This window comes from Thermobia domestica, chromosome 1, assembly GCF_964235325.1.
Source record: "Thermobia domestica chromosome 1, izTheDome1.hap1.1, whole genome shotgun sequence".
NCBI classification, from domain to species: Eukaryota; Metazoa; Arthropoda; class Insecta; order Zygentoma; family Lepismatidae; genus Thermobia; species Thermobia domestica.
This window is the reverse complement of record NC_137454.1, coordinates 122197246-122222376: the sequence shown is the minus strand read 5'-3', so window position 1 is coordinate 122222376 and position 25131 is coordinate 122197246. Positions and strand designations below refer to the sequence as shown.

Below are 25131 nucleotides of genomic sequence, written 5' to 3'. Positions count from 1 at the left end.
TGACTTCTTAAGCTTATCAAAATACAAAAGGCAAGACCACCAATGAATAATAATAATAGTGCTAGTGATAATAATAATAATAATAATAATAATAATAATAATAATAATAATAATAATAATAATAATAATAAAAATAACTGACTTAATCCTCATGGAAACATGATATTGCTCGATAATCTTCATGATATACATATGTCCTGTTATGCATCACTCTCATCACCAGAGAACTGTCCGAAATCCATTTGACATTTTCCATCTCCCCACTAGGATAATTTTCGAGATCATTACTAACATTGTTATCTAAGTTCAACTATTCTCTTGAAGACTTGTCTTCAGTGCACGAAACATTTATCTTCTTCAAGGTTTTTACTGGATGCAACGAGTTACAAATGTACATTAAGCAATGACTTTAGTGGAGATTTATCAATTTTTTTTTAATTTTCAGCATTCAGACTTAACTACTACGGTGCCGCATCTTCCCCTATGTACAACCTCTGTATGAGGTTACAAGGAAGGAAGGAACATAATATCTTGTCATACACAACACTTCTTTCTTTTCCACTCGATTTTCACGTAATCGCAAATTATAATTTATATTCGGTTAAATAAACTACGCAAAAGTTTACAATAGTATTAATTTAAAACAATTCGATCTCATTTCTCTTGACATGATCAAAATTGTGACTATTATTTTAAAAACAGAAAATTTTACAATACTTTTAAGTCTAGAATGTATGAATTTTCCATCTTGACATAAATAACCTTCGTGAATATCATAAGAAAAGAAAATTACACGTTAAGTATGTACATATTTAATGAGTTGTCAAGATTTAGTAGTTTTGAAGCTTTCAGCAAAGAACAAGACCATTCACAGTAACGAGCAAACACTGTCACAAAATGGTCCGTTACACCGAAAGCTTTCAGTACTTACGCGAGTAGTCTTCAGTACGGAGTGAATAATATATTAAAGAGTTAATAATATGTACTTTAGTATGCAATGTTATGGGTTACTTACCATTTTGATATCCAGCACAGAATTTATCCTGCGTAATGAAAGGTCTAAAATCAAATGGAACAGCCTGTACACATTTGGCGAATTCAATATAAGGTAATTCGGCTGATTGAAGGACATCGCTTGGATTACCGCTTTCCGTGTTACCCCAGCCTGCCACCTACAAATAAAAGTTGTTCGTTAATTGCAAGAAATCATTAAATACCCAACGCTTTTCCACTTTTCACCTAGGCAGTTTTCATTTGAAATTTTAGTCATATAATTTTCTTTATGCTTATGGCCTACCGTAATAGATGTTAAACTTTCCATTCACACAGACCTCTTTTTCCTGGATTATTTAATGTGTTCCTTGAATTCTTCAGCGTAATTTTCAAAACATTTGCAAAAAATCAAAGGTAATACCAAAATTCGCTACCTTTTTACTACTTAAATATCGAGTAAATGCTGTTCTCAAAAATTTCGTCATTTGTAAGTAGTATATCTGTATTAAATTATGCAGCTTTTTGCAAAAGATAAAACTTATTACTATAAACTCATTTACAATTGTACTGTACATATATAAGATTATGTTAAATTGAAGATAATAGCACTAATATGTACGAATGACTTTTAGTAATAATCTACGGTTTCTGCTTCATAATGTCTTACGCCTTGTAAAACTACTTGTAAACTTGTAAATTTGTAAAACAGACCTAGATACCTTATTGCTCAACAATGAGAAATTTCTTGAGTATTTTAAATCGTAAATGTTAAGTTTTTGTAAAATAGTTCATATTGCACGTCTTGCAGAATTTTGAAGAATAGAAAAATATGATGTAGAAAATAACGTCCAGTCTTAGAGCATTATTGACATTATTATCATTAATGCATCCTGAATCCATTATAGACAGAGCCCTTATAATGTACGGATAAAACGACAAACAAGTAAAGTATGAAACAGTATAATTCGATTCGTTTTGTAAAACTGTGGAAAGCTCCCAAATCAAACAATAAGCAAATCAAACCCAATATTCAACCCGAATGTGATAAATTTATCACTTTCGGATTGAAATCCTGAATCCACTATAATTAGGGATAGGTCTAATATCTGTCGACAGACAAAAGGATGGATAGAATTGTTCTACAAGTCTTCCCACACTCATACATAGCAAAAGTTGGAAATCAAAAAATCTTCAAGGCTGAGGTTATATAAAGAAAATTTAACTACGTCATTCAGTTAATTATATACAGTGAAACATTGTCTGCTCTCTGCTGTCACAATATGATAATGGTGGAACAGCGACAAACAGTAGTGAGCGCAAATGGTTACTTCAACATATAAACTGAGGGAAATTTGCAAAACAGATTCAAGCATAGACGCTGACTTTTAATTTTTTTTTCAGTACGTGATCGCGCTTCGACACTTATAAGGTGAATCATAATGTCTCATATTCTAAATTTTTCTTTCTTTAACAGATACAATAGAACAGCAATTCCTAAACTGGGGGCTCTCTCTAAAGCTTAAGAGAAGTGAAATACTATCAAGGATAAAAAGGAACTAAAAGAAAATTAACTATGAAATAATTTTTAAATTGCACACTTGTCAGTTTATTTTGTTTATGTACAAAGTGTTTCTAAATAATTTCAACGATTTCAACACCTTCTTTTATTTATAAGTTGTGCAAATTACTTTTGCTGAAGTTTTAGTGGTAAAAAATGTAATACAGTAGTATTTCACTAATGCTAAAAAAAAAAAGTGTGAATCTCTTTTGTTAACTTGCGTACATCAATTTCGTAATCCAATTCCTTCTACACCTGTTTCAGCATATTTTCATCAACCACAAAGATCACCGCACTTAGCCCCCTGCTTTTTTTTCCCCCTGTGGGGACATCTCGAAGACATTATGTATAAACAACCTCTACCCCAAGATATCTCTGAACTGCAAGAGCCCGTTACTGATGCAGTACAAACTGTTGATGAAAACATGCTGAAACGGGACTGAACTACAGAACTGATGCATGCAGGATAGCAAAGGGGACTTGTACAAATATTCAAGTTTCAGAATCCTTTGGTACTTCCGCAACAATTTTTATAGAGATAGTTGTAGAGTACTTCAAATTATATGTCCGTAGCCAAACTCCCTTTATAAAAATTGTTTCCTGAGTACCTTAGGATTCTGAAACATGTATTTTTGGACAACGCACCTATTAGTTCCTAAGTGAAGTCTTGACCCAATTACGGAAGGTCCCATAGTATTGGAGCTATGGACCTTTAAAGTTCATTTTTTCATGTTTTCAGCAGCCTATAACTCCGAAAGGAAGCATTTGTGCACCCAGGTTGATTCATACTTTTCCTTTTAACTTTGCCAGGAATCAGCTCCCAAACGTTGTCGATGTTGTTTTGAAACACCTTGTATAACTTTTTTTCGGTAACCTGCCTTGTGGAACGCAAACTGAAACAACCCAATATATCGCAGTGATCGGAACTGATTAATTAGCATGGACACGAACTTTATTTGATTGTTTCGTTCGTACATCATAACGTCCAGATGAAAAAGTTTCATACTATGAACAAATCTCGTGCAATAATCTTTGGTAAGTCGGAATTCAAACATATCAAATGATTGTACAAATCGTGTGCAGTTCTTTGGTATATTCTCAACCATTACGTCTTTGCCATCCGTCATCCCACTTGCAATGAACAATTTGGCTGTGAATGGACCCCAGTGGTCAAGTAGTAGCAAGTTCAAACCATCAGGTTGCATAATAACAGAAGGTCGCTAGGAGATGCAATCGTACATTTCGAATCTTTCGAAAAGTTCATAACCGTACAGGAATTTTATTAGCTAGTTGTAATCAGCATGAATTACTCTTTCAAATGGCATGTTTAGTTTCTCTGCAGGCGAGTGCTTTCTCCGGAACTTCCCTTGTTAGTTAAGATTTATCTATCTGTGTAAAAGATTTGGTGGCTCTAGATGACTCTTGTCTATACAAAAAAATTTCATGACAGACAGAAACTCATTTTTATATATATTTATATATAAATATTAGCAATAGGTGTATTACATGGAGAAACCATACAAATTCTTTGTCATCATAATTACAATACCTTTTTCATTCTATAGTTATACTATGTGATTTTCTTGATTAATCTTTATATACTATGTACACATAATACTCACCACTCCTCTGTTTCCATCAACGAGTTGTATTCTAGCAAGATCTTTTCTCCAATCAATGCATACAGGGCGTACAGCAGGGCCAAGTGAAACAGATTCTTCAAGAAAGACTATGGCAATATCGGCTGCATAATTTCCATTAAAATCTCTATATCTTTCATGAACTACAATTTGTCGTACCTATTAAATAAAGTAAATGATTTAACCATTTTATAGAATGCAAATAAAGAAGCAAATAAGACAGTTTTAGAAATATTTGACAAGAATTTATAATTTTGGATTTAACGGTGACATACACAGTCTAGAAAGTCCTAGAAAATTATTATACTAACAAATACTATGTTGATTTTCCTCTGATCGATCACAAACATCTCGTTTTAAAACCATTTACATTATAGCCACTGTCAAGGTTCAAAGATTATTTGTTCTATCTCAATTAGTCTTCTTCGGAAACTCTCCCATAGAATAGCATGATTTTTTCGTCACTATTCTTTAAGAAATAATTGATAAAATCATTTGCAGCCGTTCTTTTCTGATCGAACTAGTCTGAGACGGCTTGAGCTATTGATGCATTAGATAAATTTTGTACGTTTGAAAGCAGAAAATAATCGCATAATCACTCTTGGAGAAAATATTGAGAAGGAAAGCTATAAAATGGATTCGTAAGAGCTTAGCTTACCGAGTTTAATTACAATATGGCTTCAATAATAGATCCTAGAAATTCTCATTGCATGTCGTAGTAAATTGCAGTGCACATATCCTACTGCCGCAGTCTACATTTCCTAATGCCACACAGGTTTTCCATTATACGGCTTTAAAAATATTATATTACAGGTTTTATTCCCAACTTTCGACAGATAACAGGTACTGCACGAGTGATATACCAGATTAATTAATGAAACATTAAATACGTAGTTAAGTGAGCTAAATAAAGGCTGAAGAATTTTTGCAAACGGTAGGACATAAATAATTATAATCAATTTGGAAGCACGCCCGTTTTGGTTTGAAGATCTTTTTTTTTTTGACCTTCAAAGGATTCTAAAATGGATCAATCATTTTCAATTCGGTGCTCTATGACGTCACAGTCTACTGTTCTCATTCTCAGTAATTCAGGCGAATAAACCAAGAAACCTAGCGTTAACAAACAGAAACAAACAAAATCATCGGAGTCGATAGTTTTGCAGATTAACTGAAAACCTAATACATGGAAGTAGATTGATTAGAATAAAGTCAAGGATACGAGCTATCAGGAATTATGTTACAACTTTCGTCATACTAGAAAGAATTTATTATTATTATTATTATTTTTTAGCACATCCATGCTATCAGCATATTTAGTAAAATTAAAATCAGAGAGAATAGAAGAAACTTACTGCTCTTTCTTGCGTATATTTATCCTTGGTGTTCCATTCTCTATGATATCTGCCGAGGGAGATGCGGAATTGATTTGCTGGTCTTACTCTCTGAAGGTTTGTGTCCCAAAAACAATGAGCCGCTATACAAAGTATACATAATTTAATATATTTTTAATAATTTCAATCAAATATTCACATACATACATATGAGGCTATCTAAACAAAGTTCGCTAACTCTTCATTAGAGGCCAGTGAAAGCCAAAACGGAGAAACGCGCGGCAATAAGATATTCGTTATAAAATTGATTAAGATATAATAAAACAAATGTAGCAATTTACTCAATGATAAGAGCAGAAATATAAAAAAATAGAGTTCAACTTATAAATGTATTAAAATTTGCCAAAGATTACAGTTGAAGTACATAAATCGATCTATTAAAGTAATTAAATTTTTGTCAATATTCTGTATGTGTGCTTCTCAAGTTAACTCTGATTTACAAAGACAAGTTTTTCTCTAGGAAAATAATAATTTAAAAAAATGGCCAGCACATAGAATTTAAGATGTTACTTTTTTGTGTTTTAAGAAAATGAAAGTATTTTATAAATATTAGAAGGACTTGTTAGAAACAATGCCAATGTATACCATAAGCACTTGGAACATACACACTAATTTCTTTGTTCACTTAATTTAGAACTCAAAATGAACAGAAGATTTATCATATTAGAACGCTAAAACTATTTATTAGTTTTACGAAGTTTCATCATAATATTGATAATAGCGAACAGAAATACACGATCTAATAAATAAATAAATGATAATATAAAGATAACGTAAGTAGAGTAAACTACTTGTTAATATATAAAATAATAATACGAAGCTACAGTAAGATAACAAATTATCTTAATAGCTTCATTACGAAGTTCTTTTAGAATTTTATCAATTGTGTAAAATATGGCTACGTTAGGGTTTCCTTTTACATCATTGAATTATTACTTTTTTGTGCTCATTCTTCTAAAAACTCATATTATATATGTACAGAATTTTATTTCTAAAAATAAAGGTGCCGGTACGCTGGACCTCAGGTTCACAATGGTTAAGAAGTTGCATATCTTTCAGGTTATTATTATTATTATTAACAACAACAACAACAGCAATAATAATAATAATATCCAGTAGCATATCACTGCAGTCTTGTAACTAAAAGCTCTTACGTACATACAGTATATATAAAGATGCTTCAAAAATGTCTGATTCATACATCTTAATTTCATAATACAACAAACGTAATGATAAACAATGTTTCTTAGTGATTTGTTTCTTGTTTTTCTTTCTGTTTTGTAAACAGGCAAGAGTAAGCTGTCATTATTTGTTTTCAAAAGGCATCAAGATTTTCAAATACTGAATTTCAAGAACAACACACATACATTTCATTGTTCACATAATGTTCTTCAGAATACTAATCATGCTACCAAAACGTTCTACAAACCTCTACTAAATTAATGGATAAACTTTGCGAAAAAATCTAGGGATGTTTTCACTTAATCCTCTTCCTAATAATAAATAAAAACAATTAATTGGATACATTGAAATAGAAACTGAGAGTAGGCTCCTCTGCAGAGAAAGTACAGAGGTTGAGTCCCAACAGAATTTTTGTACTGGCTTTCAGTTTAGTCGAACTTCAGCGACAGACACATTTGTTGAGACTATTTCGTTGTGGAAGGTCAATCTTTTCAGAAAAAAAAAAATATCTGGTTGGTTCAGAGCCTTTATGGTTTATATTACTGTGGGTAAAAGGAATGAAAAAAGAGAGGCGCGAGGACGTGCCAGCGAGCGAGAGACACAATGGCTCAAATATTTCTAGTCCCTGAATATATTGTTTCTCTAGAAAGAAAGAAAAGGAAAATTAAAACAATAAAAACTCAGATTTTCAATAAAACTCAATATTCGTTATTTGATATTTTCGAAGTTTCTTGTCAACCCTTTTTTTCAGACAGAAAATGAAATAGTCCGTTCTCAATAAAAAGGTGCCGGTACGTCATATCGTTGCGTACCGACAGAACACTATATTATTATTATTATTATTATTATTATTATTATTATTATTATTATTATTATTTAGAAAAAAACAAGATAAAACTATATTTGGATTATAGCTATATCAATGTTTCATTTTGCTTATAGATGTCAGAGAAAACTTGTTTACTATATATAGTAATTTATTTTAACATACAAAGCAATAAGGTGCACATAAATAGTCTTTGATAATGAGAACAAATCAAAAACCAAACACCTTATAATTTGTGATAATTCAACTGTTGCCACCACTTTTAGACCCTGAAAAAAATATATGTTCTACCTAAGGGTATTACAACATTTTCAATAAAAGATCAGCAACGTTCTCCCTTAATTTTTAATGATTTTTTGAAATTTTCAACACGCAAAAAAAAAAAAAAAAAAAAAAAAAAAAATCGATTTTGTTTGAAAAAATGTTTGCATTTACACCTATATAGTATCTAATCTGTGAAACTTCCAAATTATTTGGACTATTCCTACCAGAATTTAAAAAATATTAAATTTCGAGCAGGTATGTTACAATAACTCGGTAAGGGGTGGGGATAGGGGTTCGAAACTTTTGGGGGGGATAGTTTTAGGTAAATACAACGTTTTGAGTTAATAACGACCCAATTTGGATCAAGGGCCGATTTGACTATCTTACTAGGAAAGTTCCTTTTCACAGAATTATAATAATTATATCAAGATGTTTAGGATGGGCGAGATGTATAGAGTTCTTGTCGGGAAGCATTTGAGGAATAGATATTTGGGCAGACAACGAGGAATGTGGGAAAATAATATAAAGCATAATTTAAAAGAAGACAGAGAAATAACATCACTAACTGAATTGTATAGTAGGAGCGAAAGAAGATTTAATGGCTATGACATCTATGATTTCTTAATCCTATAGAGTTAGTTATGTATGCGTTATTTGAGATTATCATGTATTCTGCCCTTGTTGGCGAATAAGGTCACTTGCTGCAAATGAAAAGCTTCCATGTACCATGGTGTTCAGCTAACCTTTCAGTTTTCACCTATTATTTTTCTGTTTTAATATTGATCATCCACTGCAGCCTCCTTCGACCCCTCTTTCTCTTTCTTGCCTCCATACTCTCTAGCACGTCCGTCATGATATAATTCCTTCTCAGCCAATGTCCCACCCAGATTTCTTCCTCTTTTCAATTACATATAAGATTGTTCTTTTCTCCCCCATCAAATACTTTCTTATTCATTTTCAGTTCCACCCAGCTAATTTACTCAATTCTTCTCCACACACACATTTCGAAAGTTTCTAGCTTTTTTCCATCGTTTTTGCGTAATGTCAATGTTTCTGCTTCATATAGTCCAATACTCCACACGAAGCGTTTTATGAGTCTTTCTCCTAACTCTTTATTTAAGGACGCACAAAATAACATAGTTGATAGATATTGCTTAACTTTATGTAATAGTTTTACTTTAAAATAACTGACAGATAAATTAAGAAGAACTGAAAACAAACACATTAATTAAGGGTGGAACGTCTGTTTATCATTAATCTTAGAAAACTAGAATAAGAACTGACCTGATAAAATAGTTCTGTCATTAGAAATTAGAGATCCGCCACATACAAACTTCCATACATTGTTTCTTTCTCGGCGATATAAGGCGGCATGCCAGGGATATTCTCCTACTTCAGCTTGTTGTCCATGGACTACGAATAATTCGCCCTTAGGTACAGGAATGCCACAATCTACAAATTAAATATAAAACATGTTTGATTGTCTGCTGTGTTTGCCTCTTAAATGTAGACAAATAAATATTCATGAAAATTTTGAGTCAATAATAATATTCTATTTTATTCACAGTTAAATTCAAGTGATACACTTGTATGTTTATTTCTCATGACATTATTATACAGCATATTCTCAACAGCATAATAATAACAATGAAATCCTATTTAAAGAAGCTTGCGAAAAGCTATGTGTACTTTTTTTCTCTCTCAAAATTGTTAACATTTACCAAATATAATGTTATAACAGCAATTCGGAAGTGTTCAATATATGCAAATTATTTCTTAGGACAAGAATAAATATATACAATATAATCAAAATTAATAAGAATTTAATTATTATATTTGTCTTTAGTTATAGATACCAGTACGCGTGGAACCATGTTGCAGAAATACCTGAAAGGTTATTCGGTAGTTTGATGGGACTAAATTCTATCTTTGCTTGTCGGTCGGCCAACTCTACAACTGATATACCATTACCATGACCTTTTTTCTGGTTTCGTCGCTGGTAACTTAAACGCTAGGGTATTTGCCAGACAAGCGAGGATTCAGTACTCAAGTCCTCACCAGTTCAACGAACAGATACTTCTGTATTTTGCCACCAAAAGTAATAATAATTTTGTTCACTTGTTTTTCTCTATATTACCACTTTTCTCTATCAATAATGAAGATAAGAAGACCAATGCAGAGTCTACATCAGGTAGGTCAAACTCAAGTTATGTATGGGGCCAATTGAGCCCGAGCCAAATCAACGACGGGCCGCACCTCAGAGGAAAGTGATACATTATATTTCGATGTTACGAAATTTAATATCGATAAAAAAAAATTGTAAGTAGTAAAACATCTTACCGGTATTTTTTTTGTCGAACTGATATACATTTTGACAAATGTAGTAATTATGCTGTCTGCTAACAGTTAAATCGTACGTGTCATATAATTTTTTATTAATCAGATCATTTAAAAAAAAATATTCGAATAGAGATGAAAAAATTACACACAGTCATGAAACATTGCTAAATAGCCAAATGAACAATTACAGAATTATACTTACATTACTGATTTTCCCTTGAGAATTGGCATCTTTTCCGGGAAACAAGAGTTTCAATGTCAGCAACATGATTCTGTGAAGATGCTATTTTCAGGATGGAAGACAAATGCTCTGCTGTAAGTCTTGATCTATGATGAGTTTTGTTTGTGTTCATAACGGAAAATAATTGTTCACAGAGATAGGTGGAACCAAACATGGCCAGTATTCTCGCAACAAACTGACTTATTGAAGGGTGTTGATTTGGCAAGTAAGAAAAGAACTTAGGGATTCCTATTTCATTATATTTGTCTTTCAACACAGAATTGCACTGAATTTCAATCAGTTCCATTTGGATGCTACTAACTGCCTTCTGAACGTCGAAGGAGAATGGAGCACTAAACAAAAGATAAATCACTCTCGCACGATTTGAAAGCTTCAAACCTATTCTCAAAGTCATTGATTAATGCCTTTATGTGGGAACCATAACAGGTGAAATCATAATCACTGTGCGACTTCTTGAAATCCTGGCAAGTAGGAAAATGAATTAAGTTGCCATAGCTCATCTGTCTTTCCCAAAGCCTGAGTTTTAATTTAAAGACCTTAATATTGTCATACAAGGAAACTACAACCTGATTTTTTCCTTGTAACTTTAAATTTAAATAATTTAAATGCCCTGTTATGTCCACCATAAAGAGCAAATCCTGTACCCAAGTATTGTCACAAAGTTTGTCAGCCTTTCATTTCCAAGAACATTTTAATTTCTTTCCGAAGAAGCCAAAACTGCTTTAAAACACTGTAACATGAAAGCCAACGAACCTCTGCATAGCATGGTAGACTCTCAAATTCACTTCCGATGTCACGAAGTAAAGATGAAAACTGACGTTGATTCAACCCCCGAGAACGAATCAAGTTTACAACATTTTTCACAAATTTCAAAACGTGATCCATTTTTATAACTTTTGAACACAAAACTTCTTGATGAATAATGCAGTGGACATGATGAAACTTACTAGTTGGAGATTCTTCTTTCTGTTTGGCCAGTAACATAGCAACAAATCCGTTCTGTTTTCTTGTCATGAAAGGAGCCCCGTCTGTTGCTACACACACAAGTTTTGATAACGGAAGATTGTATTTTTCCAAGAGACTAATTACTTCATGAAAGATGTCCTCGCCGGTTGTTGTATTTTTAATAGATACTATGTCCAGTAATTCCTCAGTTATATTTAACTCATTATCACATGCCCGAATGAACACAGCTAATTGTGCCACACCACAAACATCTGTACTTTCATTGACTGCAAGGGAATATGACGTGAAACTTTCAACTTTTGCCAACAACTGATCACTTAAATTAGTAGCAATATCATAAACCCTCTCTGCAACAGTATTTCGCGACAAGGAAATGTTTTTGAAAGTTTGAACTTTATCAGGATATACAATTTCAGCGGTTTTCACAAGACACTCTTTTACAAATTCACTTTCACTAAAACACTTAGAATTCTTTGCTATAAGTTCTGCAATGACGTAGCTTGCTTTGATAACCGCTTCATTGTCCCGTTTCACATTCGTGAACACAGATTGTTGCTTGCCGAGAGCAGCCTTAAAATCGCACAATTTATCTTCCCTTGACTTCTCTTTATACTGGTCATATTTTGCACGGTGTGTTTCGTAATGACGCCTTTTTTGTATTCTTTTGGCACGCTTATAGTTTGTCCACAAATCAAACAAGTAATTTTAACTTTAATTTCGTAACAGAAATAGGCGATTTTCCACTTCTCTTGAAAAACACGGCGATCACTTTCAATTGTTCTTTTTTTGGTGCTTGAAGGTTTTGATAACGACATTTTCATTAGAAATTTACTGTAAAGCACAAGATAACTGTTTGCTTATGTAAGCTAATGACCAGTTCAGCGAGGTAGACTTGCACACGATCCCTACAATTCATATACACTTCGCACTGTGTAAAAAGATACTGACTCGGCCACGGCTATGCTGAGACAAAGTAGAAACTCGGATGCACATGTGACATTTCACAACCCCCACTGCAAGGGTGGAAATTGGACAAGGCTGTGACGACCAGTCCACTCCTTGTCCTTGAAATTATTTTCCTTCTGTAAGGGGGGAGACTGAGTGGAGAATGCATCATAGAAGTGCAGAAACAACAATCGGTTTTCACATTGATGCTAAGAAAAAGTTTTTTAAAAATCATTATTTCTTCTTAAAAAGTGCACAACAATCTTTCTCTTCCAGAAAGTAAAACTAAATATAGATTACTGGGAAACTTCGATATGCGAAAAACCTCAAGCAGTGAAATAGGCCGGCGGGCCGCAAAGCACGGACTTCCGGGCCGCATGTTTGACATGCCTGGTCTACATTGTACTTGTGCAATATGAACATTGCATTCTGAATGAATAAAAAATAATGATGAAGAAATACTTCAGTATTATTTTAATATTGCATTTTTGTTGAGCAGAATGTTAAAGATATATTGTTATTTTTGACATTTCTAAAGTTATGTATGAATCCATAGTTGGAAATCGTAACCCATGATGATAAAGTGTTTAGAATGATTCGGAATGAGTCTGAGAAACCAATGTCTAGCATAAGAAATAAGATAAATGTTACAAGTAATGTACCAATTGAATTTATTCTGGACTTCTTTCTATAAGATCCCCCGTATTTCTATTGTTAGTAAACGCTGACAGCTCTTGTTTCGTCCAAAAGGTGATTTCAGCATGAAACTAGGTGTTTCTTGATATGTATGACGTCACTCATCACTCTTTTAATGATTTTTTTCTTTTCTTCAGACTTGTCTGAACTTTGCTATCAACCCTTAATTTCCCCTTTCTTGTTCCATTATTTCCTTAAGAAAATATGTTAGTTCCTACGACGAGTTTGATCATTCGATCTTTGGTTTATCAGCTTTGCGATTCCAACCACTTATTACAGGACTATTTTTTCACCTACTAGTAGGACTCATTTGCTGGTTTATATAAGAGGACAGTTATAGAAGTTTGTTATTCTCATATTTTGATACAAAGTTTCATTATTTACTTGATATATATGCAAATTACGGTTTAGGTACAAATATTGGGCTAATGAACGTAATATCTATTATATTTTCATGACAAAAATACTGGATAAGATTTTATAAAATATTTTGTATGTAGGTCTAAATCCACAATAGTCTTAGCAAGGAAAATTCGTGACAAAGCACTCGCTTGCAGAGAAATTAAGCATGCTATTTGAAGGACCAATTTATGCTGATTAGAATAAAATAAAAAAAATCTTGTACAGTTGAGCACTGTTTAAGAGATTCACCTTGGAAGTTCATATGAAAAAATTAGAATATGCGCATTTAAATGAGTATATGTACAACATTATTAGCAATGAATATTGACATATGAATTGAAATTTATTGGAGGCAACAGAAAAAAAAACTGTTTTACAACAACTAACAGGTTTGTTAGTTAAAATTAGTCATTATACTGTTCACAATAATGAAAGTAGAGGTGAAAATTGATCATTGTTCTTCTTCTGTTCTATGAAGAAATGACGAAGGCAAAATACTTCCTTGCACCACGAACATTTTATATGTGCAATTACGTTGCATCCGTCAAGGGAACAGTTCGCATAACCTAAGCGAAAAGCAAATTCGACAGGTGATTCAAAAGGTAATTTGTTCGGTAACCTGCTTTATGGAACGCAACTGAAATAATCCAATGTATCGCGGTGATCGGAACTGATTCATTAGCACGGACACGAACTTTATTTGATTGTTGCGTTGGGACACCATAACGTCCAGATGAAGAAGTTTCATACTATGTACAAATCTCCTGCCATGATCTTTGATTGGTCGGAATCCAAACACACCAAATGGTTCTAAAAATCGTGAGCAGTTCTTTGTTATATTCTAAACCATTATGTCTTTGCCATGCGTCATCCAAGTTGTAATGGACAAGTTATCTGTGTATAGACTCCAGTGATCAAGCAGTAGCAAGTTCAAACTATAAGGCTTGGCCATGAGAGAGTATACTTAGCGCTTTTAAATGCGCTTTACTTATACTCAGTTTTTCATATAAACTTCCAAGCTGAATCTCTCGAACAGTTCTCAACCGTCCAAGAATGTTATTATCTTGTAATCAGGTCCTTGAATCAGGTGAATGAATTGGTCCTTCAAATGGTATGCTTAGTTTCTCTGCAGGCGAGTGCTTTCTCCCGTACTTCCCTTATAAATTTTAATGCTCAGCGTTGTGTTGTATATTTTCCTTTACGAGATTCTCTTTTACGGTGACAGTAAAAGAAAGCTACCCTATACTTCAGTGTTTTTAACGTTAATATTGAGAGATATTTTTACAAAACGTAATTTACAAGGACACGCGCTTAAAAAAAAAAAAAAAAAAGATTGTCGTACACACTATTCTGGCAAGTTTGTTGCAGGAGCAGATTTTACATTATCTGCCATTTTATTTGCCTTTTACTGTTATCATAGTTTATCACAGATTGCTGTTGATGCTGCTATGGCTAGAGTTTACTCGGTTTGCAACAAAAACTTGCAGCATCATCCACAGAACAAATAGCACCTGGGAAGAGAGGACCAACAGACTATTGCCAAAGCCTTGTATGGTACTTTGTCTCTTCTTGTTATGAACAAAGTCTTTCATCTAGACGTGTTGATCCAATGAAAATGCTTCAAATCAATGAGAAGACTATGATGGAGCTAAAGAGGAAATAGCTCAAGGATATATAAGTGCTCCTGTTCAAGAGGAAGAACCTGGTACACCTGGATCAGTCTATCAAACAAAATAGTTGATCCTTCTCCTGTTTTTTTGTATTTGTTTTTTAATAGTGTTTTGTTTTTGGTATGCCCAATGGTAAAACCGTCTTTTTTTAGTATATACTTAACAATAATTTTCTTGCATTCTTAAATGGAATAATTTTTACATTAATTATTTTAGTAAGGAACCAGAAATTTATTAAGAAAACGTAATTTTATGTGATAAGTAATATTTGTAGTATGACATATTCAAGGAATTTCTTCTTTATGAGAAATGGCATCTGAGATATAATCAAATATTATATCACAGATATGAAGCCATTTTTCTCGTAACTTCATAAATTGAAAAGTTTAACAATAGTTCTATTGGATTTTGTGTCTTCAAATTAGTATAAAAAGCACAATTAGAAATTTATCTAAGCATGGACACACTTAACATTGGAATAAACGGTAATTCTTTCAGAGGACGTGGTGTGTGCGGGACAAGGAATGCGGTGAACACTCTAATACAGCAATTGACAAAAACATGTCAATAGCCATTGTGAAAAGCTAAAAATGCAGTACCCAATGATTACGGGTGCTGAATACCAACATACGTAGCATCCCTATAGCTACAGTCGAAACAATATCTAAGTGAGAATGACCTAGACAGGTGGGTACAGTCCGTTGGTTGGTTTAGCATCCCGTTCAGCACCAAGATTGTATGATACATAGACCTTAACATGGGACCGGAACAACATGAGGTCCCACCAGGAATCGAGCTCGGGTCTTCTGTGTCAAACTCAGAAGGTAGTTCAGGTACAGTTCGTATTGACACTTCCTTAGTACAATGATAGTCCCATGTTTCCTAGGCGTGTAATGTTTAGCAATGAACCCATGTTCTTTAACAAGAGTAAGCTCATTTTTTTGTTTGTTTATTTGTTTGATGCCAACCCATCGTGTACAGATCTCAGTAAAAGTGTTAACGGGACTAGGGTCAGGTGTGATTTGGAATATATCCCATTGGGAAAGAAATGCATGACTTGTGTTCATCCATGATGCATTGATTGGTAAACCAGGTCTGGATATCCTACTCGGAAATGCGTTTTTTCCACAGTTGAATCCGGAAGGTGAGTGCATTTTTTTCAGCAAGGTATATGGTCTCGCACTTTGCAGTAAAGGTCAAAGTACATTTAGGTTTAACATTTTCGGAATGTTGGATCGGTCGGTGAGCACTCGGCTAATGTCTATCTCGTTCGCCAGATTTCATGCTCATTAAGGGTTACTTCTGGAATAATCTGAAAGATGTGGCGTATCATAGATATATTTATGTTGCAACACCAATTTCCATTAACGAATTCTGTATATCTGTAACGTCATTAGGCCCACTCAAAGTTCCCGAAAATTTGAAGGAAAAGAAAGGGGGCTTGTGTAGCTCAAATTGCACGGCACACAGAAGACATATTCTTGGACACCAAATCCACAATTCAATTTCCAATACCTCCTAAACAAATAACAGTTCATTAAGGCTACATAAATTACACTGTTATCAAATTACAGTGATTCCTGACTTTTGCCTTACTTCGTACATATTAAGAAGAAACAGTGAAGAAGCATATACAGTAAGAAGGCAGTACTTCAGTTCAAATGAGAAGGGCTAGATGTGGACGGCTTTCAGATGATAATACGGAACGAAAATTAATGTGATGTTAAAATGAAGAAAAGCTGTAAAGAATGTTGTAAAAAAAATAGAAAGGAAACATACTGAGTACAAGAGAAGTAGAAACTGTAGAGAAGAGAATAAAGTGGAACACACTGCATTATATACCAGTTATCCAATTTCATACCACTCTTCAGTTTTGTCTGCTATCACGCCCCTCAGAATACAGTTACTTCTCAAGTAACTTCTAATGATTTCTACTTCTTCTGCTTGATTATCTCCAATTACTTTTTCCCTCTGGTATTATAGCATTTTATGACTTCTTTTGTGTTTGGTTCAGGTGATTTTCTCCCATTTTCACCATATCTATATTTTGAAAGCCTCTAATTTGTTTCTTGTCGCTTTTGTGCAATATTTCTTTATATTTCCTCCAATTACTGGTCCAGTACTACTCCACGCGAATATTTTCTCCTTCCTTTAACTTTTTTCTTTTTATTAGAGAACAAAATATAGGCTATGCTTTTCTTTTCTTGTAAGTGCTTCTTTCCTCATTGCTATTATTGTTTTTCTTTTCTCATTTTATATTGTTTCTAATAATACTTCACACTCATCAATTAAGTTTATCATGTGGTCATTACTACTAGAAAACATTATCAGAAAGTTATAACTGTGTCTGATCAATAGGAATTAGATAGTATATAAACGCTTTGTTAGTTGAACTGTACGTAACAAAAACAAAAAAAAAATGCTGTTTCAATAACATTAGGAAGATGGGTTCTCTTTAGTTTGATATATTCTTTTCAGTACGTAAGTCACTTGACACATTGACATATAGTCTAACGTGGAATCCGAAACACATTTATTTCAACAGAGAATCGAAACCAGATCTCAAGTCAAGAATCCTTAATCATTGGAAGAAATAAGTATGTTATATGTATGTAATTCAATTCACGTGAGCACTCACTACAATGCTTTCCCCAGCTCAGCCAAATTGGTATTCTAAGTATTGCTTAAACTAATACATTTTGGTCTATAATATAAGAAAGATTTATTTGTTTGAATGTATTCGCGGCTTATTTCGGAAATAACTTTTCCCAAAAGAATTGAGAGTGCAATTCAAACAGATTGTTTCATATTGATACTGCTATTAAATGTGGAAACATCTATACCAGACTTTACGGCACTTATTTCTGCCATACTTTTTCAGTAATAGATGTCATTAGCACAGAGGATAAAACATGATTGTGTAAAAATACTGTGGTTCAAATTTAATTATTCATTTGTTTATTGTTATTAGAGACAGCACAGAGTTTAACACTGAAACCACAATCAATTCATCTTGTAAGAATTATCAATTCATCTTGTGTTCTTCAGTAGAAACGATGACCCGCAAACGTGTCTGTTTTTATTTTTTTTTTCTTCTGTGAGATATTGATTTTTTGGGACTAACCAATAATAATATTTAAAATAACATGTGTATATCTGTGTCTGTCATCACACTTTCGCATCGAGAGAAGTCACCTAGAGCTACCAAATTTTATACACAGAAAGAGCTACCAAATTTTATACACTTGACCAGATTTAATGGTGTACGAAATCGTTTTCTGAAGTTTCGACTTGTGAGGGGATTTGGAGGTCAAAATTTATGCACTGCAACAACTTTCCTTAAACACTCTTGTGGCAACGCCTGTACATAATGCAACTCAGATTGTTCTACTGATATGTGAGTTGCAGCCATGTGAGGATGGATTTCGGATAAAATATATGTATATGTAGAGTATATCTATGCAGAAGTTTGGGCAAAACAAGGCATATCAAGTGGACCAAAAACTGACAGAGGCAATGCCGAATCCGTTGGGAATTGTTAATTATTTTATTTATTTCTTTATTTTCGACAGGGGCGGCAACGCCGAAGGCGTTTCCCTGGAATTAACACGATCAATGATAAAATCGTTGCTCTTCAATATTTAAGTCACTCACTTCTTTGGTTTAAAGGAGCAAGCCTAGCCGTTGTTCTTAGTTATTCATTCCCTCTCGATGTTTCCCGAGAATTGAGAGGGGCACACCTAATGCGTTGCTCATCTTGATTCTCAAGCATTTATCTTAAGCATACATATGATGTTAAATTTTTTTTTTTTTTTTTAAGTTTAACGTCCCACAATTATGCACCGAGGCTAAGCGAGACGATGATAATCCTAAAGGGTGAAATAATAAGACATCCAAGGTAAATGTACTAAATAACTTTCAGCCCTGATATCCAACGTTGTCAGGCACAATTATATGTATATTGCTCGCCAGTAAAATAAATATCAAAAAGGAGACAAGAAAGCAGCGCTTAAGTTGGCAGGCAGAGAACTAATGCTACAAATAGCAAATTATTAAACTTATCATTTTGTACGACACGTGACAACATAGCGACAGCGAAGCAGAACTGATGACGATTAATAACCTGTTGGCCTACCATGGGCGACCAGAGCAGCTGCAACGTAGTAAGGCATCCAGAGGATGAACACTTGGATGTCCTCTTGGGTCAAAGCAAGTATGCGTCTTCGACACGGCGCCACAGTTCATCAACTAAAGCTGGCGAAGTTCGCAGGTATGAGAAGCATTTTGCAGCCATCGACCAGATGTATACACTCAACGATAGATCGGGGCAATGTGCTGGCCGCGAAGACATGTAGGATAGTGCGTGCAATATCAGGGTGCATGTTATCATGGTGGAATGTAGTCCCCAGTAGGTCTTGCACTGAATTGACCACAATCAGATCCAACACTTCGTCAATGTACTGTTGGCTGCTCAAATTTCTGTCAATGTATATGAGGCACAAACAGGCACATCACACTATAACACACGGTGCCAGAAAGATGTGCTGATGCAAAACGCGGGCGTCGCCCATCCTAGTGCTACGGTAGCGCCAGATACGAATGCGGCCATCATGATGCTGGAGACAGAAGTGAGCTTCATCTGAATAGAAGAGTCCTGCCATTCGTCTTTCCTTGTGCGACGTTTGAAACACCATTGTGGTCTTCCATACTTATGCTGTACAATCAGTGGAAGCCGCAGCAATGGGAGTCGACAAATATGCCGCTCTATCAGAAGACGTAGACCTGTTCGTGGGGACACTGAACATTGTGCAACAACCTCCATTGCTTGCACCAGCCGCTAGAGTCATGCACACAAGCTGTCTGTGCTTGTACCTTGTATGACTCGGTCGTTGGAATCCGGCATGTCTCAGTGTATTACCTTCGTGGAGTCATGAGTTCATATACAGTGCGATGTGACCGCATTTCGTCCAATATGGGAACCAATGTCGGGGAAACGGATAAACTACATTCGCAATATACCACTCAAAAGTCGAAACTTACTAAATACTGTCACATTCGACAACGAGTCATCTTTTGACGTATGCACACACTTACGTTACACAGGTGACATAAACGACGCTATTATGCTAATCAATTGTTTATCCTTCAGTGTTTACATATTCTGCAATTTGGACTTCCTACGATGTTTCATTCTTGGCATTGCATTTTTATTATATTTATCACATTATTATATTTATGTTATTATATTTTATCATCAATATTTGCTCATATCTCCGGAACGGTTTGAGATATCAAATTGCTGTAAACGGCATTACAATTTTTACACCTATTAACAACCATCTATGTGATTGTCTGTGATAGGAAGTACGTTTTCAAATAAAATCATCTGAAAAAAGTTGAAATTTGAATCCTTTGTAACTTTGTTCCTATTTACTCGAAACGCGTTATATCGTAGTCTATAGTTGTCACGACAAGTCATGAAGCCTCACTTAAATGTATCAGTTTCAGCACCCAATAGGACGCGAGGGTGTGTCCCGGTCGTCAACCCCCACCCACGAAATTTTACCAGTGTCGGCTCTCGCGCTATACAGAGAACATCTCCTAAGAGCACAGTGTTGTCGGATAGCCACTAAGTTTCGTTTTATTGTTATTGTTATCGTTGTGTTATATTTTTGCTATTATTATTGTTACCGTTTAATGCGAATAGTTGTTAGTATTCGTGTTATGATTCTTTAAGTGCTGCTTTTTTCTTTCGCTCGCTTGCCATCTTCTCTAAGTTTAACAACATTGTTGGTGCACTTCTACTGTTTCACTTTTTCTCAAGTGTGCGTTCGGAAGCCAGCTCCACGAATCGTGCCGAATTTTTCGGATGTATCACACGTGAAGTAAAGCAGTTCTATGATTCGTGTAGAGCTCAGGCTTCACGAGTCGTCGCGGTCACTTTAATATCCTACAATAAAATACTTTGTATGTATGTCTTTGGACTGTCCTGTCATTTTCACTTTCGTTATTACTGTTGTAGAGAATTCTTACGATTGTGATACTGTAGCATTCTTAGTTTGTAAATTCTGAATTTTTTTTTTTTTTAAAAAAAAGTGGCATTGTAAGCTTTCGTCTAACATGTAGATTTAATTTATGTAATAATTTAGAAGTCCCATTAAAAAAAAAAAAACTGAGTTTGGAACGTTGTTAATCTGGTGGTATGGCAGAATATTACAAATCACGTCTCCTTTCGTCATTTGCATTGTACAAAATTGCATCCTTTTTCTAAAATCAGTTTAAAGCTACTAGATCATTAAGATAAATAGTCAGCCCTTGTGTCTTAGAATTGAACACTAGCGTTCCGATGGGAGCTCGTGCGGTTCGGATCCCATATTAAGTTGCAAGTTAACGTCTCCCGTAGTTTTTGCTGCTGAAAGAGACGGCAAATTTCAATTCAGCTAACCAAGCAACATTTATTTAGCAGATCATTTTGTTTCAGTGGTTGGAAGTTCCTGAGCCTAAGTTCCATACATTTGAGCGTTTCACGAATCACACACCGTCATTTTCCTTCATTTTATCTAGATAAATATATCAAAGTAATTAGTAAAAAGACATAATCAAGTCTTTCGGACAAATAATTCATCATAACGACGTACATATGCGCCTGAGAATCTCTATTTGACTTATTTTATATTTTAACGTAAGGGAATATATAGTTCATAATAATAAGATATACTTGGGAGCAGGCTCGTAGGTAGGGTGATTATCAGAAGAGCTAGTCTTCTCTGCGAACCCCTACAGTCTTGAAACTTTTAGTTTTCATTTAGACAAATATATGTTCCAAAATAAGCTGTAAAAAAATGCTCCCGCCCCCATCCTTCCATTATCTCGACTCCCTGTCTTAATATTCTGGCTACAGACCTGCGCTTTGGAGCTGTATCATCTTATTTTGTGGCACTATAAAGCAATCCTATATCCTCGCTAATTCTTGGTTCTCAGTTTTTGAATGACTTCAAAATTGTGAAAAGTAGATGTGTAAACAACTTTTATTCTGTTGAATGTAATGCAACAATACACAGAAATAAAACAACATAAAGCATGGATGAAATAATTCGTAAGTTTATTTGGTTCTTTTTCACTGGGAGAATTAAAGAAAATACAATTTTTCGGTGCGAGTGCAGTATTATAACGTTGTGCAAGTAACATCTGCAGTGTACCCATAAAAATAAAATCTATTACGACATAGAATAAGGAACTAGTTAATCCCTTACTGTATGTTTATAATTGCAAGAAACCTTCTACTTCTAAGCTTACACAATACACTAATGATGGTAGATAGTTACTAGCTTGCAGCTACATAATATAATTTAAACAATGTTATAATTTAATGTATAAAAAGGAAGGAGAAATCGAAATTTTAGCATTTGTTTTAAGTGAAATTTCTCCATTGTTAGTTTCTGTTGTTTGACTTATGAATCTGTCAAAGATTCTGCAAGGTCTCCAACGAGTTCATTGTCTAAAATATGTTGTTTAAACCACCATCTTAAGAAGGCCGCTTGATTTCGTCTTTCTCGAATTAGTTGCAAGAACTCGAGCAATACTAGACGCTGTAGTTCGTCAGTTGTCAGGTTTCTAGTTTCGTGTGTTTCTGGTAAAAATGGAGGCATGTAACACATTGGAGGGCATGGAGAAGAGGATGTCCCTGGAGGAATGGGTGATGATGGCGAAAGACAAGGTTTACACACGCAGGGATCTGTAATAACATAAAAATAATTCATTGTTGTGGGATTTCTTGTTGAAAAACAATGAGGCAACATGTAGAAAAAAATAATTCAGAATTTACAAATTAGTTGGTGATCGCATGCTGAAACAAAAATTAGGTGATAACTTATTTCGGACAAAATTTGTAAAACGAAATCTAGCATAATTTCACATGGGCATTTCCAACTTTTTAGACGGTATATTTGTTTTGATATCTAGCATAATATTTTACACTAACATTTCGAGCATTGCTTAGAGGATAAATCCAGTACATCTTTTCCACGAAGGAATAACGTCATAGTAAACCTGTATCGGTTCTGTGACAGCAAATTCTTATGAAGTGTTTGGATTAGTAATAAGAATGCAACTTTATTTTTTTCTTAGTGAAATTCTGCGGTCATTTTCAGAAGCAACATCTACTGAAGCATTCACGGGGGAGAGGTGAAATAAGGTTTTTCATCATATATATTTACAAGAATAGAAGTGGTCCACTCATCATCACCCAGATCATAGAACTACAGGTAGAAACGTGAAATTTGTAAAGAATGTCCCTTTATCTCTCCAAAGCAATGGATAAGGAAGTGCTTTTTGGAGGATAAAGGAGGGGTTAAATTTTCCCTAGGAAACATAGCTCACGAATCCCTCGGCAATTAAACTCTTCATAAAAATAATTTTTTTCCAGGGAAGAGGTCAGACTTCCAAAATGAAGTCGAAAAACGATGGTTCGGCTGGGTGAGCCGAACAGGATCTTCTCCCACAGTAAGAGACTATGGGAATCTTTAATATATAGTCCTTGTGAACTGGCCGGCTAAGAAATGCCTCACTTGAGTTTAGTCGACAAAGGGTAATTTTCCGACTTCTTACTTGGGCTAAGTTAGACCATGGTTAGGTCCTGTAAGAACGGATATTTTCGAGGAGACTCGTGGATTATGTTAGGTTCTGAAAGCAGGGATATTTTCGATGAGACTCTCGTGGACTATGTGAGGTTCTGAGTAAAGGTATTTGACAGATTTTTATGGATTAAGTTAGGTCCTACTAGGAAAGAGAGAGTGGGTGAATCTTCTCTTCTTAGTTAATTATGCACATAGTGAGTGCGAAGTAAACAGATAGGGAATTAGGCTCCCCTTTTAGACTATAGAAATTGGATATATAAGTCCAGAAGTGCTACATTCTTTGTGTAGTTGGATATGTCACTTAGTGATAGGAATTCCCTAAATTATAGGAAATTTTAGAGCAAAGAAAATACTACCCTAGGCTGTATGCGGCTTGGGTCAGAATTAATGTTAAATATTCCACTAGTGAGGAACGCAGTAGAAATATTATATAGTTTGAATCCAAAGAACTGGATTCAGTTCCCTGACGTAGACTCTTTGTGAGGCTATTGATAGAGTTAATTTTTTCTATAACTGCATCTCCTGCATAGGGGAGTATAGTTCTCTCTTTACTTCTACTGCTAAATCTATATACAGTATAACCTCGTTAACACGAACTCGCTTAAGCCGAACACTCGGTTAGGACGAACAAAATTTCGGTCCCGGCATCGCTGTACGTTATCTTATAGGAAGTTTTATCGGTTAACACGAATTTCGGTTAGCACGAATTACGAACTAATTTTTAGTCCCTTGAGTCAGTAAAGGTTTTGGTTTAACACGAACTTTCAATCCAATCCTTTGTTGTTGTTTTTTGCAGATCATTTTTCTTATTTCAGATTACACTCCAGATCAGTTTTTGTCATACAGTATTTATACAGACGAAAATTGCCTTGTAAATAAGAGAAAAACCAGAAACAGGTATCTTTCCTCTCTTATGAAGTGTTGATTCTGTCCTCCGTCAAGCGCTGAACATGCAGGTGCTTGCAGGACGAGCTGGCGACAGCTCGAGACAAAACATCTTCTCTCCCCTGTAACTCCAAACTGGTGACAGCTATCATAAATACCTTTCCGTTACTAGCGGTACTCACCCTGCTAGCGGAGTTATCAATTTTATAACTTGACCTGGATTTTCAGCGTGGAAACTTTTTTTTTTTTTTAATCTTCGAAGATAGGATAATAAATTTACTGTAGTGTTTTCACTTTTCAGAGGATGGTACCGAGTCCAAAACTTGTCTCGATCTCGATCTTAACTCGAATTTGAGACCGAGCCGTGCTTTTCGAAATCGAGACGAGACCGAAACTCTCAGTCTTCTGTGGATGGTATCAAGACGCAGAATAGTCTTGGTCTCGTCTCGATACCATCTCTAGTGTTTTCTATGACATACATAATATACTGTAGTGG

At 34.6% G+C, this 25131-nt stretch overlaps 1 protein-coding gene across 1 annotated transcript in view; it reads right to left on the bottom strand.

Annotated features, from left to right (window-relative positions):
- Nucleotides 1–25131, bottom strand: part of LOC145688537 (modular serine protease-like) — a 69074-nt gene that overhangs the window by 4908 nt on the left and 39035 nt on the right. Inside the window, exons 8-11 of the mRNA XM_081762922.1 lie at nucleotides 9139–9306; nucleotides 5544–5665; nucleotides 4174–4350; nucleotides 1016–1172 (exon numbers count right to left, since the gene is read on the bottom strand). Of these exons, the coding sequence (XP_081619048.1) occupies nucleotides 1016–1172; nucleotides 4174–4350; nucleotides 5544–5665; nucleotides 9139–9306 (624 nt within the window). The remainder of the gene's footprint in view (nucleotides 1–1015; nucleotides 1173–4173; nucleotides 4351–5543; nucleotides 5666–9138; nucleotides 9307–25131) is intronic.